The 16,006-nt window shown below is 42.7% G+C and overlaps 2 gene segments (V, D, J or C); both read right to left on the bottom strand.

Annotated features, from left to right (window-relative positions):
* The window catches only part of LOC102415345, a gene marked incomplete in the record, with an annotated part of 786,957 nt that overhangs the window by 122,462 nt on the left and 648,489 nt on the right, over positions 1-16,006 (bottom strand).
* Positions 4,012-7,525, bottom strand: LOC102392064. The segment is given in 2 exon segments: positions 4,012-6,628; positions 6,786-7,525. Coding segments are annotated over 2 exon segments (489 nt in total).

Here is a 16,006-nt window from a genome sequence, read left to right as displayed (position 1 = left end):
TCCTGGGTCATCTTCAGGTCATCTTGGTCATCTTCCAAGCAAATATTTCTTCAAGGAAGTAGTGTTTTCTCTGTTAGGAGCTCACCTCACTTTCTTTGAGAAGCCATCCCCAGCTTTAGGCCATCACTTCCCGCTCTATGTTCTCACAGCTGTGTGCTCCTTCCTCTGTTAATGTCTTTAATTTCTTGTCTGTTTCTCCCACTAGGAAGAGCACCTTGAGGACAGGAATTGAGCCTTGACAGTTTCTATGGCTCAGCATGTGGCACAGCACCAGGAATATTGTGCGTGCTCAGTACATATTTGAGGGATGAGGGTATCCATCCCCATAATTACAGACTTGTGCATTTTAATAATATAGCTACTGAAAATACCCATTCCAAATCCAAAACACCAAAAAGGCTCATCAGAAACCCAGTCAGGAGTCACTGAGAAGAGAATCATCATATTGGCCCCTCTGATTTCTCATAGCTGGCCAGTTTCTCTGGGTAGGTTTTGCTTCCCTGTCCCAGGTCCCTGTGTGGGAACTGGCTCAAATCTACAGAGGGTAGATCCTCTGACCATCTCAGTTGTCCAGTGTGCCCTGAAATAGGCTCTTGAGTATATCAGACAACTAGAGAAAGGATGGAAATCACTGGTCTCTGAGAACACTTGGTCTGTAGCACAGGGTGACTCTGGAGACTTCAAGACCACTGCAAAGTGAGAATATAGCAAGGCTTGGGGACCTACCTGCAGCCCAGAGTCAGTGATAATCACCAAATTCTGGGAAATTCTGGAATCTAGGAGAGTCATCTAATTATTCATAGAAATTTATTTTTGCAATTTATCAGGTTTAAGATAAGCAAGAGCAGATAGATTCCCGGGTGTCTCAGAGCTTTCAAACTAATGAGAAACTAAACATTAATTCAATTAGTGAAATATATTACAGACAGAAATATGAATGCATATTTAGAACCCTAAATCTGAACTTGCTGGGACATCTTGACACATTTGAAGAACTGATGTGTAAACTTTGATCCAAAAGATAAATAGGAGTTAAATAAGTGATGAGGAAACAGAAGATGTATTCCATAGGGAGGGAACACTATGTGCAAAGGTCCTGGGGTGGAAAGATACCTGGTGCATTTAAGCAACTGGAGGAGACCTGTTTGACAGGAGCATGGAAAATGGAAGGAGAGAAGCTGAGAGATACTGGAAGTGGAGGTGAGAAGAGGTCAAATTGTGCAGAGTCTTAGAGGTCTCTTTAAGGATTTTGGTCTTTTGCTTATAAGCAATGGGAAGTAATTTACAGGATTTTAAATCAGGGATCTGACATGACTGTGATTGTATTGGATCACATGGATCACATTGGCTACTGTAGGGAGGAAATATGGAAAGGTCCCAGAGACCAGGTAGCTTGTTCAAAAGGCTGATGAAACATTTCACGAGAAAATGGTAGTTTGGATCCAGGTGTTAGTGGTGGAGGATGAAGAGAAGTGCATGGATTTGAGATGATGTGTAAGGTAGGAAACCTTGGGAAAGGATCATGTTTAAAGCAAAGTTCTTGACTTAAGTCTTGGAGTTCTGCTGAGGGAATTTTGAAACATCTACATGGATATGCTAAACAACCAGGATACATAGAATGAATACACACCAGGTGAATACATAATTCATGTATTCATAGTCAAGTCATATTTATTAACTACCCACTATATGGTAGTCATTGTATTGAGAATTGTATGGAAAAGAAAAATATATTGAACTTGTATTCTTTTCTTGAAAGAGTTCAAAAATGTATGAGAGAGTAAGGAGGAATGGTTGAGAATTTGGTATCAAGAAATGAGGATTTGGAGGTTGGATATGATAGCTGTCTTCAAATAATTGAAAATATGAGGGTTGAACTTAATGTGTTATGGTTCACAATGTGTAACAAAGACCAACATAATAAAGTTACAGGGAGGCAGACTTTGATCTGCAATAAGAAGGGATTTTTTAATGTAAGGACTATCATCGAAAATACTTGAGACTGAATGATCATTTACTCAATCAATATTTAATGAACATGTAAATTGAATGGAGAGATTCCTACTTGACCTTTAAGATCCCTTCTGGCTTTCAAATTCAACGATTCTAATTTTCTGTTTAAACTCTTAATTGTTTAGGCTGAAGGTCACAGCTTGGATTTCCATGAGTCCATTTCCTCACTCAGCCCCTTTCGGTATCTTCCCTGAGCACTTTCAGGATTCTGGAATGAGTTATTTCTTTAAGGTTGTGACACCTCATGATTGAAATGACATTTTCTTCCTTGGTTTGATGCAGAGGAAGAAGTGTACTCTGATTTCTCTCTTTTTTTTCCCCCTCTTGCCTCTTACTCCACACTGTGGTTTCGGGATATTGAATGACTTGTTTTTGTAAGTGCAGCCAATGGATGCCACTGTTCTTGGACATAAGGTACCTTCTTTTTTTTTTCTCTCTCTCTCTTTCTTACATGGTAACTTCTTGCACCTTTTGAACCATCATATCCTTCATTTCTAGCCACACAGGGTACCCAGGGACTCTTTTGCTTGGGATCCTGGTGAAACTGGCATGCTTATTGTCATTCCCTGACAGTTGACCTCAGAGACTTTTTCAGACGCTCTGGGATTTCTCTTTACTGTTCTGAACTCTTTCAAGTGATCCATTTTCATGCTAGATAAAAATCACAGAAAGCAGGATAATAGGGATAACAATAAAATAAATGTATTCAACCCTCAATCACCTCTACTAATGCAGTAAGGAAGAACTAGGACAACACAAAAATATTTGCTGACATTCATATCACTCATTTGGCTCTTGGATTTCTGCAGAAACACTTGGTCCATGCTCATACTCTACTAGAGCTTTTGGTGGCCCTATCTCCACCCACATCTGAGGCTTCAAGTATTATGTAAAAGGCTTTCTTATCTGCCTCCTGCTAAGTTTGGGGATTTCTCTAGGTCTTTACTTTCAATTCTTGTCTGGTTTCTTTTTTCATTGTTTTGTGCCCAGACTCTCTTAGATTGTTACTGGGCAGTCTGCTTGCTTTCCCCTCAAATGTCCCTTTTCCTTGGCTCCAGGCTCTGTTTTTCATGCTCACCCCATTTCTGTCTCAGGTTCTGAGTTGTCTCAGCCCAATATGGGCCAGAACTTCATGTTTTCATCCATCCTGCAAGAGGAACAGACAACTAGAGACACATGGTCTTATCTTCCATCCCTCTTCTTCCCCATCAGACTTAATCAGACACTAATGATTCATGTTTTTTAAAAAATGTATTTATTTTTCTGTTTAGATTTTGAGTTGAAGGTGTGTAACACAAGGTCCCGGGTTGCAATAGATAATCCAGGAAGGTCACATGGTGTGTTAAAGAATACACTGACTCAATAAATATTAATTCATTTCCTAATCTGCTTGTGGATAAATGAGAAATGGTCATACATAGAATTTATGTAATGCCTTCTTCCAAGGAGCATACAAGGACACAATAGCACCTCAATGAGACCATTTATTATATTAGTAACACAGATAATCTGTAACCTGATTTGAGGATGACTGATTGCTTATTGTGAGTCTCACACCTGACTGCACATCAGAGTCCCTTCAGGAGCTTTTTACAAAAATAGATTCTTGGGTGACATTTGTGAAAAACTGATTTACATGCCTCCATGAAATTTTTCAATGATGGGGTCCTTAGACCAGTGGTTCTCAAACCTTAATATGCTTATAATTCATCTAGGGAATCTTGAGAAAATGCAGATTCTGATTCAGTAGACCTAGGATCGACCTGAGATTCTATATTCTGACACCTCTAGGTGACGTGATGATGTTGGTCCAGAGATCACATTTGGAACAGGAGGTCTTAGACCAGAGAGGGGAAGAAAAGGGGACAGGGAGGAGAGGCTGAAGTACCTGGGACCTAGAGCTCTATGCCCACACCAGTGCAATCAAAATCCCCAGATACATTCCAGACATTGGTATATTCAAAGAGTTTCCCAAGTAAGTCAAATATGCAGTTGGAATTAAAAACCATTGTTCAAGAGATTCTTTGATCATATCTAATGCCCATTTCTCTGTCATCAGGGCAGAAGAACTTGGATATATCCAACAGTTCTTTTTCTGCTTATAGCAGAATTTCTCAGACATGTCCTTGGACTACCTGCATCATAATCACCCAGGGTCCTTGTTATAAATACATGTTCCTAGGCCTGCCCCCAGATATGCCAAATTAGAATCTTTGTAGACTGGGTGCAGAATTGGATTGGAAACAATCTCTCTTAGTGCTTTGCCTACACAAAAAAGTTTGAGAAAATTTGGCTTATAATATAAAATCAAATCTCGTTAGTCGTGTAGCCAGGAGGGTTTAAACAAGTTGGTCTCAAGCAGAGCTTTTGCTCCCTCTTTCCCTGTTCTGCTGCATTAATCCCTGGTGGTGGGAAGCCTCTGATGTGGCAGCCCTCAATGAGCCCTACCTCCTGGTATTCATTCATGCTCTCACATAATCTCCTTCCTTTGAGTATGGGCTGTACTTACTGACTCATTTCTACTAAATGGTATGTGGCAGATGCGATGGAATGTCACTGCTAAGATTGTTTCCAAAAGACTGTGCCTTCCACCTTGGATGCTCTCTCTCCTTTGCTGTAGGGAAGTAAGTACCATGCTATGATGGAACCTGTGGAGAAGTCTACATGAGGACTCAAATTCTGCCAACATCCACATGAGTGAACTTGAAAGTCGATTCTCTTCCAGCAGATGCTTGACATGACTGCAGCCTGATGGGAGACCCTGGAGGACCCAGCTAAGACACACCTGGATTCTGGACCCATAGAAACTGTGAGATAATAAATGCTTTGAACCTTTCTGTGTTGTGGTAATTCATTATATAAAGGTAGATACCTGGTACACTCACCTTGAAATATCCTTCTTCTTCCTTCCCACTTATCCAAGTCCCAACTTTTGCAAACCTTAGCTATCCTAGGAAACTTTTCTCATACTGATTGTCCTTTCATGAACTCCTGGAACACTGCATGTGAAGTCACAGCACTCACTGTTCGATTGTACTTGCTAGTATTTTTTTAATCATTTATTCATATCTCTAGTTGTAATTTCTAATGCTCTGTCTTCTAAAATAAATTATAAATCCATTGATGAGAATACAATTTAAAATAGAAGTTAACACAGAACTCTTTCTATTCCCATGACCTATACCAATATTATAAACACAGTAAGTGCCCTGTAACTAAATGTGCGATGAAGATAACATTGGAAAGAATATTGGGAAGAGGCATGAGGAAAGCTGTAGTTTTCACATTCGCATCTACTCTGTATCCTAATGCCTGACTTTTAACCTTATGTATGCAGAGGATTCCAGACAGATACTTGAGCAGAAAAACAAAGAGAGGGCTATTAAGGCCAATAGGATGAAAGCGCTCTCTTGATGATTATGAAATGTTTGTGTCTTTAATCCCTCCTGCCCTTCAGTTTGCTCAGTGGTGCCTCCAGGCCTTGACTTCCTCTAGTTCCAGATACTTCAGTCTCCTCCATTTCAACTTGTGGCTCAGGGGTCTATTTTTTTTTTTTTTTTAATTCAGTTGATTTATGACTACCTCAGAAATCCCACATTGCCACAAATATTTGTCTCCAAAATCTCTCTTGGCAACCCACATAACAGAAGGCCATGTGCTATCCCTCCCTGCATTCCCCAATGAGTCCCCTGGGCTCCTCCGTCGCTAAGGGAAGATGTAAACATTCAATACCTGAAATAGTTAGGGAGCATCTCAGAAAATGAGTGTAGTCATCCTTCATCACAGACTAGGAGTTAAAGCTATCTCTAATAGCTTTGGAAATTTTGATTAGGATGGTAATGGAAAACCATCATTGCTTTATCTGGTTTATGCACACAAAGGCTTTCATGATAAAGACACTGGGATGAGTCTTTATATACAGCAAGCACTCCCTAGAGTAGAAATATGTTCATCTCAGCCTCTCCACAATGAGAGGAACTTCTCAGTATTGAAAGCTGTTTCCCCCCCCCCCCCCCCAAGTCTTTTCTCAGGAGTCTGTGAGAGAGAAGCAGGGTCCCCTTGGTCTCTCTGTACAAACCCTAACAGACCTTTCTGACCACTTTGGCTGATAAAGAAAGTCCCTCTCCACCAACTACAAAGATAAGGCCCCAACTCAACTCCTGACTCTCTTATCAAATGTTCCTGTTGAGGTTAAAATGTGGTTTTACCTCAGGGGTGGTGCTCATTTTAGCTAAAGATGGTCTCTTGTTGGATCTGCTGCCTTGGTTTGACTCGGGGAGATCTGAGGCGATCAGAATCAGGACTGTAGCACTGTGGATGTCGGATCCACAGTAGTAAGTTCCAACCTCTTTTATTGTTGTTTTTTGAATGTTGAGTACGTATTGATTTTTTGAAGTATCAATTTTCCCTTGGAAATTACCCCTTACATTTTCATTAGAATTATTGCTTAGTCTGTATACCAAAGTTAAGACGTTATTCTCATTCTTCTTATACCAACTCATCTGATAGTTCTTCCAGTTCCCTCCAGTTACGTTGCAACGGAAGGTGGCAGGCTCCCCAAGGAGGACAGTCAGTGTTTTGGTCTCTGATTCCAAAATTACATCCAAAGAGACCCCTGAAAGGGAAAGCCCCAAGTTAGAGAGGCCTCAGAGAAGTTCCTCTGTCCCACGGGGAGGAGGGTCAGAGCCACGCTCAGCAATGCTCTCCCTTTGACACCAGCAAACTGTTCCTGACTTTCCTGAAGAGTAAAAGGCCCATCAGCTTGTCCTTACCTGCCCAGCAGATGGCTAGGTGGAAGAGGGCACAGGTCCACAGCATGGCTTTAGGGCGATGACTCTGCGGTGTGCTGGTCCCCTGCCTGTCCCTGCCCAGATCAGCTGCTGTCTAGCCATAGGACGTTTTGTCCGTTGTAAGGGTGGCTGGGGGTTAGCCACTTCCTCAGAGAGAGAGAGCGACAGGCTTGCAAGGCCAGAGATGAGGCTGTTTATTCAACAAACATGGGCTAATGACATCACAGGTCAGATGCTATTTGGGAGATGTAAGAGGAAACTTCTGATATAGGATGTAAAGTTCTGCCTTGAGAGCGCTCAGCTTTTTGGGGAAACAGACACAGAGCAATTGCAGAAGAGTGTGAAATGCTATTTTTTTTTTTTTTTAAAGGTAGATCCAAAGCACTCCAGGAGCACAGAAAAAGAGCTGGTTCTGCTTGGGATACTCAGAAGGGGTAACTGTGAACTGAGCCCAGAGAGTTGGGAGGAGGCTCTGTCAGGAGAGCATTTCCAGGAGCTGTAGGGGGAAAGGGTGGGGCAGGCAGGAGCTAGCCGGCCTGCCAGTTGTTGTCCTTCTGCCCGCACTCAGAATCTGTGCAGCTCCCAATTTCCCCTCTGCTCACAGCCACCCCTGCCTCAGGCGGAGCTTTCTTCCTTGGTTGCCAGCAATTACTCTACTATCCAAAAGGTCTTCCTGCTTCCTGTTTCATCCATTCTCCATGCAGGCCTCACACTCATTTTTTGTTCAGACCAAAGGGGACCAGGTCACACCTCTGCTGAAACTCCTATTCACTGCCCTTGGCTTTTAGGGGAATGTGAAGATCCTATGTTATCGCCACATGATCTCCTAATCTTCTCTCTCCAGTCTCACTTTTGACCACTCGTCCACTTGAACTTTGTATTTCTGCTGCACAAAAAGGACTTGCAGGTTTGAAAATGTATTATAGTCCTCATACGCCCAGTTTTTGCAGTGGCTGCTCTTTCTTCCTGAAAAAACTGTACCTTCCTTCTTGTCCACTCCCATTTCACCCAGGGTAGGTGTTCCCCAGGGCTCCTTGAACTTGTTGGGTCATGGCACTTACCACCTTTATTATAACTATCTGATAATTTGTTTTCTGCATTGGACTTTAAGATTCTTTTGGACAAAGATAGCATCGTTGTATTTGCATTCTCAGTGTCCAGCAGAGAGCTTATCAATATGAGAAACTTAACATACCTGCTGATCCAATCAGAAAGTTCTCTGTGGGTCCTCCTGACTCTCAAGGAGACTGGTGGGTTGCTCATCTAGTGATGTCTGAGATCAGGAGAGGATTTGCCAACAACCCAAGCCCAAAGCTGGGGAAGCTAGGTCTGCTGCCCATGTTGTAGGTGAGGGGAGTAGCAGGGTACTCTGCAGCAGCAGGATAGCTCCTATGCAAGTAGAGTCTGCTTGGAATTGCTTGTGGCTAACATCATGGCATCTGGTCCCATCACTTCATTGGAAATAGATGGGGAAACAGTGGAAACAGTGTCAGATTTATTTTTTGGGGCTCTAAAATCACTGCAGATGGTGATTGCAGCCATGAAATTAAAAAACGCTTACTCCTTCAAGGAAAGTTATGACCAAACTAGATAGTGTATTCAAAAGCAGAGACATTACTTTGTCAGCAAAGGTCCATCTAGTCAAGGCTATGGTTTTTCCAGTGGTCATGTATGGATGTGAGAGTTGGACTGTGAAGAAAGCTGGGTGCCAAAGAATTGATGCTTTGGAACTATGGTGTTGGAGAAGACTCTTGAGAGTCCCTTGGACTGCAAGGAGATCCAACCAGTCCATCCTAAAGGAGGTCAGTCCTGGGTGTTCATTGGAAGGACTGATGCTAAAGCTGAAACTCCAGTACTTTAGCCACCTCATGCGAAGAGTTGACTCATTGGAAAAGACCCTGATGCTGGGAGGGATTGGGGGCAGGAGGAGAAGGGGATGACAGAGGATGAGATGGCTGGATGGCATCACTGACTCGATGGACATGAGTTTGAGTGAACTCCAGGAGTTGGTGATGGACAGGGAGGCCTGGCATGCTGCAATTCGTGGGGTCGCAAAGAGTCGGACACGACTGAGCGACTGAACTGAACCGAACATTCTGACATCACCATTGGTGCTTAGGTGATATCATTACCTATAAAAAGAGCACTAGCTTGGCAGGTCTTTAGAGCTCTGAGTTTTGAGTCTTGCTTTGCAACTTGACAGTAGCTGGGCAAGCTACATCTCTAAATCTTGATTTCATCATCTGCAAGTAGGTTAACTAGCTTGTAGGGATGTTGTAGGTTGGAATGAGAGAACACACATGTGACACTCATTCCCACGCCCGGCACACATTGGTAGGCCACCACAGATGTTGGTTTCTTTGTCTCATCTCTTCTGCTTTGTCATGGTTGGGTTAGTGATGTAGTCAGAGCTCCCTTCTTGAGCCATAGTCACCAGGAGAGATACAGAGCTTCTCATTCCAAGCCTGACAGAATATTCCTGTGGGAGAAGGAGGGAAGCTGAGCTATGCCCTTAGGACTGTGATCAGATAAATTGAGCAGGTTAAATGGATGAAACGAATAGAGCTACATCAGAGAGTTGCACACATCAGAGTTGAAGGTTTCTCAGGTGGCTCAGATGGTAAAGAATCTGTCTGCAATGCAGGAGACCCAGGTTCAATCCCTGGATTGGGAAGATCCCCTGGAGAAAGGAATGGTAGCCCACTCCAGTATTCTTGCCTGGAAAATGCCATGGACAGAGGAGCCTGGTGAACTACAGTCCATGAAATCACAAACAATTAGACATGACTGAGCAACTAACACACACAGAATTGAAAGAGCACAATCAAGAACTTCTGTGTCCATAGGCAAAGGATCATCTCTTGCAGCTAAGGATGGAAGCCACATATGAGCTAGAGTCCCATTTTTCTTTGTCCAATTGGGATGAAGAAACAATAGGTAGACTGAAGAAGCAAAAAGACCCCAGGGTCAGATCAAATCTACCCATACTGGCTACTAGCACCATTCTCTCTGATGGTATCTGCCCCTCTGAGTCTTCAGTATCAAATATCCACTGGGTCACTTGAATATCAGTGGGAGAGTGCCAGAACTTCTGATTTTCTCTATAATTGGAAGTTTTAAGATCTACTTTACCTTTGATTTGAGAACTCATCTACTCTTACCCACTTTGAGTTTTTTGGGTTAAAAAGGAGATGAGTTGAGTGAAGGAAATCCCTTTTCTTCCTCTTGCTCATTAGTCTCAAACATCTCACGTTAAGCATTTTTAACAGTGGAGTCAGACTCTCATGTTCGCCCACGATTTGTCTTCATCTAGGTATGGCAATTAACTGCTGTTTGCCCAGTTTCTGGCTGCTGTTTCTCTGCTCTGGCTTAGGGTGGTTGGACAAGCAACCGAAGAACAGAAATGGAGGTGAATGAAGGGAGTGGAAGCTGCATTTCTCTCTCTTAGTTTGGATCTCAGCTGCCTGGTATCTCAGGACAGCCTTCAGTAAGTAAGTGGCTTTTGCCCGTCTGACTGATCTGGGCTCAGAATGCTCAGATGGCTGGAATTACTCTGTTTCTCGGATTTGTTTTTGCTGAAATGTCTGGGCCCCACTAGTTGTTTTAAAGCAAACATAAGATATTTTTGGAAATTAGTGAGGAATTTCAATGGGTATCAAGGAAAATCACAGTGTCATTTGTCTCTAAAAAAATTTTGGCTGCCAGTATTCCATCTGCAACTCAGTTACCCAGCTGCATGGCACTGAATGAAGCAGCTGTGAAGCAAAACAGCATGGAGGCAAGTGGGGACGTTTTAGAGTTGTAATTCTGCTTCTGTCGCTGACTTGGGACCTTGTGATGTAAATAAATAAACTTTTCCGTATTTAGTCTCAGCTCAGCTCCTTTAAGATGTTTTCCAGGCTCCCATCACCCAGCTCATCCTGAAATCTAGAGGTCTTAATTCCAGTCTGTGCCTTCCTTCTGGAACCCTCCCATAATCATCACAACCAGGTACTTGTCTTGTTTTCACATGTGTCTGACTTGGTTCCTCTGTTAGGTTACAAGCCCCACTGCAGCGTGAACTCCAGAATGGCAGAAAGCTTATGTTACCTGCCTTGGTATCCTCAGCTCTTGAGATGGTGTCTGGCATATTGAGTAGACACTCAATATATATTGTTGAATTAAAAAAAAATGAACCTTTCCAATTCTATAGTCTGAGACTTATGGATACTTGATGAGCATTTATTAAATGGCTTTAATCTTCTTGTTCACCTTTTCTTCCAGGATCAAATAGGGAGATTAGAGGGCTTCCAGTGAGATGATGAGGTGGTTGGGACAGATGCTCCCATGTATATCATCATCTCCGTCACAGTCTTCATTTGGTCCCTACAGGAAGTGACCAGGAAACCCACTCTTGGGCAGTGTTCTCCAGTCAATGCCTTGTTCTCTAATAACTTTCTTCTACTTTATCCAAACTTCCTCTCCCTCTGATGGTAGTGGAAAAGGAACGATTATTTCTCTTACTGAGACTGTTAGCATGGTAGAATCAGAGATCTGGGTGACAGAGTCACAAAGAATCTGTTTCATCATTGCATGTGATGTGGCATTGGCCTTTGCATTTTGGCTGCTCTAGGGAGGGTTGACTGAACTGATTTTTACTGTTTGAAAATACAGGAGGTTTCCTAGAGTTGTCAGTGTCCTTTAGGAAACCAGAGTTTTCTGAGTAAGCATTCAGCAATTTGGGGGCTGTGTTAAAAATAACCCCAAGGTACCCCTGGGGAAGAGAAAACCTGGAAAGAAAGTGACTCACTCGCTCACCACTGTGTCAGTCTGGGCCTGTCCCATCAGGGTTAAGACTTTGAAATCAGATTTCCAAAGCCAAACTTTGCAAAGGGTCCTTCTCTAGTTCTTTTATCCCAAGAAAAGCCTCTTGTTTTGTGCGATTCTGTGCACTTGAAGGACTGCTCTTGGGGGCACTAGTGCTGATGAGCCCATATGCTGGCTGCAAATGAGAAAGCCAGCAAAACAGCAGGGGATTAGTGTTTCCACTGATGAATAAAAGCAAGATCTGAAGCCGCAGGAGATCCTGCATCTTCAGAAAAGAAAATAGAGAAGACAGGCCTGCTTATTTCTAGTTCTCAGCTCAGCAGTTCACACCCAGGAGTTTTCACGGGTGGTTCCATGAATAAACAGAGGCCAATGTGAGAGTGTGTTTGTAGAGATTATGCACTTCTGGAATCATGGTATGATCTTCACTTGACAGTTTTTTTAGGATGCCATAAAGTCAGGTGTACTTTGACTTAATTTATAATTTCTTTGGACATAGGAAAATTTTCAGGTAATGTAGTATGCCTTACGACGTTGAAAGAACTAATTCCTTATTTATGATTATGTTCATAAACAACTTTAACTTTTTTTCTGGCTCTACATGTATAAATTATTCCACTATCCATTTAATGGGTCAGGCTACTGTTTTATTTGAATATCTCATAATGTCTTACTTTCCACTGATTTTACTTTTTTCTATGTAGGAAGCCTGTAATAATTTATCAGCATCCAGTAACAAAGGTACTGAAAGTCTTTTGAATTGTATTTCTGTGAATTCCCACTGATATTTAGCTCTTACTAGATGGGACACTAATATTAAAAAAAATGCTGAATTGTCCAAGAGATTGACTTATTCTTTATCAAGTTGCTAAAGGGCCTAGGCCAGCCCAATACAGGGATGCAGATATGTAGTGATAATCACCCATCATGATCTCATCACCATCCACAGCAACAGCAGCTAAAACTTCCTGTGTTTCCTCTGTGCCAAGTGACACTCTAAGTGCATTACATGTAATAATTCACTTAACTCTTGCAACAGTCCTCTAAGGTAAGTATTATTATTATAATTGTTTTATAACTGAGAGAAGCAAGGCATAAAGTAACTTGCCCAAGGTCATATAGCTAGTGACTCACTAAGTGGAAGATTGGGATCCAAAATTCAACAAGTCTGGCTTCCAGGTCTGAAGGGGAGCTCAATCATTGCTACTGTGCTACCTACTTTTCACATGTATCTATCTATTATCTATTGATTATTTATTTAATTTACTAGTATTTTACATATGTATATGTAGGTGCTTAAAATCTTTCAGGCTATTAGAAATGTTAGGTTTGCACGGGTCTGTGATGAAGATGTTAATTCTTGGGTTTGATTTTTTTTAGTGTGTCCAATTCGTTTGTTGCTCTGGGTATCAGGGACTGTGCTTTTATGGGTCAGGTCAAAGATGCAAGTAATTCAACAGGATTTAATTTTCACTGCTGGTGTAGCAAGATAAACGTGAGGAGGTGTTAACTGCTGAATACATTTTATTATTTGAGAAGTGCTTGTTTTGTATCTTTGTATTCCCATAGCACTTAGGATATTGATTTCTAAACCATGAGGGTCCTTTGGTTTTGAATGAATGAACCGATGAACGAGTGGAGGGAGTTTAAGATGACACTGAACACCCTCTGTCTTGGTGGATGCCCTCTGAATTTTCTGTGTTGAGCTTGCTTGAGGCACACAGCCTTTGTCCTGTGTGATGTTAAGCATCTCATGGTGCCTGTAGTGCGGGCAGTAAGTGGCTTTGTCTCTTGGCTCCTCGTGCCTAATGGTTAAGGTCCTGGAGGATAGCTGTCCACAAACAGCTGGTTAGGCTCCAATTCCAGGGTGCCGTGAAAGGCATGATAGGTATGAGTGAGCCTTTGTTAGTCTCTGAAGATATCAGAGTTATATTTCCCACCAGGAATATTATATAGGCATTGGCACTTCACATGCCTCCCAATCATGGCAGCTCTGTTGGAAGTTGTGTAATTTCAGGTCCCATAGGAACCATCTGGCAAAGAGAAAAAGGACAGCAAATGAGAATTGAGAAGTGGTGGGAGATTGCAGCCTTTTACCTGGGAGCCAGTTACAGAGAAAGGGCGGCACAACACAGAGCAGCCGGTACGTGGCAGGGCTGCAGTTCCTCCCCGTGCTGTTTACCATGAAGCCTACTTTGCATGCACCAGGCACTCAGGCCACCTTATCTGTAACAACCATGCGGCTGCTTCATTGCTGCAGCCGTAAAGGAAAGAGGTCCTCAGGGGTGGTTGGTGTGTGTGCTATCGAAAGACACACTCAGATTTGTTCAAAGGCAACCATCCAATGGGCCCCTTTGGAGGAGGCTCGGTGCCCCTCTGCCACTAGGGACCTGCGTTTTCGCATATGGGGCCATTTCCTTATCAGCCCCCAGGGGGCTCATTCTCTGAAAGGAAACAACCCGGGAGAGAATCTTTTGTTGAAAGACATTCGGTGGGTCGTGATCCCTGGGGTCCTTGTTTCTGAGCTTCAGGAACCTGAGGAGGAGGAAAGGTAGGAACAGTCCTTTTCCTGAAGCAAGGATGGCCAGCACTGCCCACCTGACTGGTTCTGGTTCTGGGACTTGCTCTTCAGAAGCCAGATAGGGAAGAAGTAATTTGTTCATTTTAAAGGAATCCATTCATCAGGCAACCATCTATTCAATAAATATATATTGAATGCCAGCTGTATACAAGCTTTCTGTTGAGTGCTGAGGATGCGGTGGAAATGAAAACCAGTTGAAATTTCTGCCACAGTCGAGTTTAAGGTCTGGTGGTGATGTTTAACTTCAGAAATATACACGAAGCTGGGCAGGGGTGGGTGAGGGGCTTCCGGGGTCTGCACAGATCCAGGCAGGGTTTGTTCCCAGTCAATACAGCTGCTTGTAGGTTCACCCTGGAGGAACACAAACTAGAAATTTCCCTGGCAATTCATGTCCCATCTTAGAGCTGGAGGGTTCCTTTTCTGTCTACCTTCCTTTATAACCATTCCTCCTTCAAGAAACAGTTCTGTTTGTTGACAATTCACAGTTTTGAAGTTCCTGTCTTCACACTGTTATCTTTCTATTCTTGGAGTAGAATCATCTTGGTTGCAATTGTTCCTGCTGTGAGGATAACGGCATCTTTTGTGTGATGGTTTTCTTTTCACTGTGTATACAGTGACTGCAGAGCTAGGAAATTTTAATTTGGGATAAATAATAAGCTATCTTTAGGGCCAATCTTATTTTGAGAGCCAGGGCTAATGGAGGTCATGGATTCCTTCTCTTTTATTGCTTTCCTCAAAGCCTTGACTCATATCTTTGCTTCTGTCTTCCCTCATCTCTTTCCCTCTCTCTTTCCTAAGACTATTCCTCTTTCTGCAAGATACTCTTTTGAAGAATTTTAAAGGGATTATAGGAGAATGCATAATGAAATAAGGGGAGAGTCATCCCAGGATGCCTGGTCTTAAGGTTACACAGAAGTGCCATGCACACAGACACGCAGAAGTGGAAGGCTGGTGGTGTGGCTGTGGGTGTGCCTGCAGCAAAACAGGTGGTGTGACAGGGTGGCCAGGCATCCTCCAGAGGCGTGACCACAGCAGTGCTGATGATATTTGGGACAGTGAAGCTCATTGAGAAGATGCATGTGAGTAGTATGATGGCCCTAGACTGACTCATCAAAGATTCCTGGGGAAGGTTGCCCCTGGTGGTGGGAGGTATGTAATAGCCAAACCATTTTATTAGGAAGAGGGCTTTGATTGACTGGCCGGGGAGGCCAAGAACTTATGACAGACTTTCTCTGGATCTAGCTCTCCTTACACCAAACTGAATAGAGAGAAGAAAAGATAACAGTAATCAAGTGATTTCAGTCCAGTAGCTGGGTGCTCCTTCAAATGCTGAATTCATAAATAAGAAGGGTGGGCAGCCAATTATAGAATGAGTTTTGAGGGCCCAGAAACTCCCTACCCTCAAATTCTGAAATTCTGTCACTGGAGATTAGTCGTTTGGACCATAGAAACATAATAAAATGTTCTTAGGAAGATCAACACTTTAAGTCTTAATACAGTAAAAATAGAAAGAATTAATTTCTAACGACAAAGCCTTGAAACATACAAACTTGAGAGTCTTTCAGCATACAAGCGGGATGCCATTAAGAGGCCATCTCTCTCCCCCTTCACTCCCACTTATCATTCATCTGCTTTTGACGTCTCTTGAATCTGTTTTCTCTTTCCAGGTGCTTATTCCTGACCTTTCCATTGTCCATCTCAGCTTTCACACAAACTTGATATCTGAGCTCACTGCTTTGGGTCTCCAAACCAATCCTCTCATCCACAGTGATCTTTCCAAAACACTTTTCAAGCACACCGCCTCTTATGTATCTCT

The sequence above is a fragment of the Bubalus bubalis genome, chromosome 11 (assembly GCF_019923935.1).
Source record: "Bubalus bubalis isolate 160015118507 breed Murrah chromosome 11, NDDB_SH_1, whole genome shotgun sequence".
NCBI classification, from domain to species: domain Eukaryota; kingdom Metazoa; phylum Chordata; class Mammalia; order Artiodactyla; family Bovidae; genus Bubalus; species Bubalus bubalis.
The sequence above is the reverse complement of the archived record's forward strand: the minus strand, read 5'-3'. Positions and strand labels throughout refer to the sequence as shown.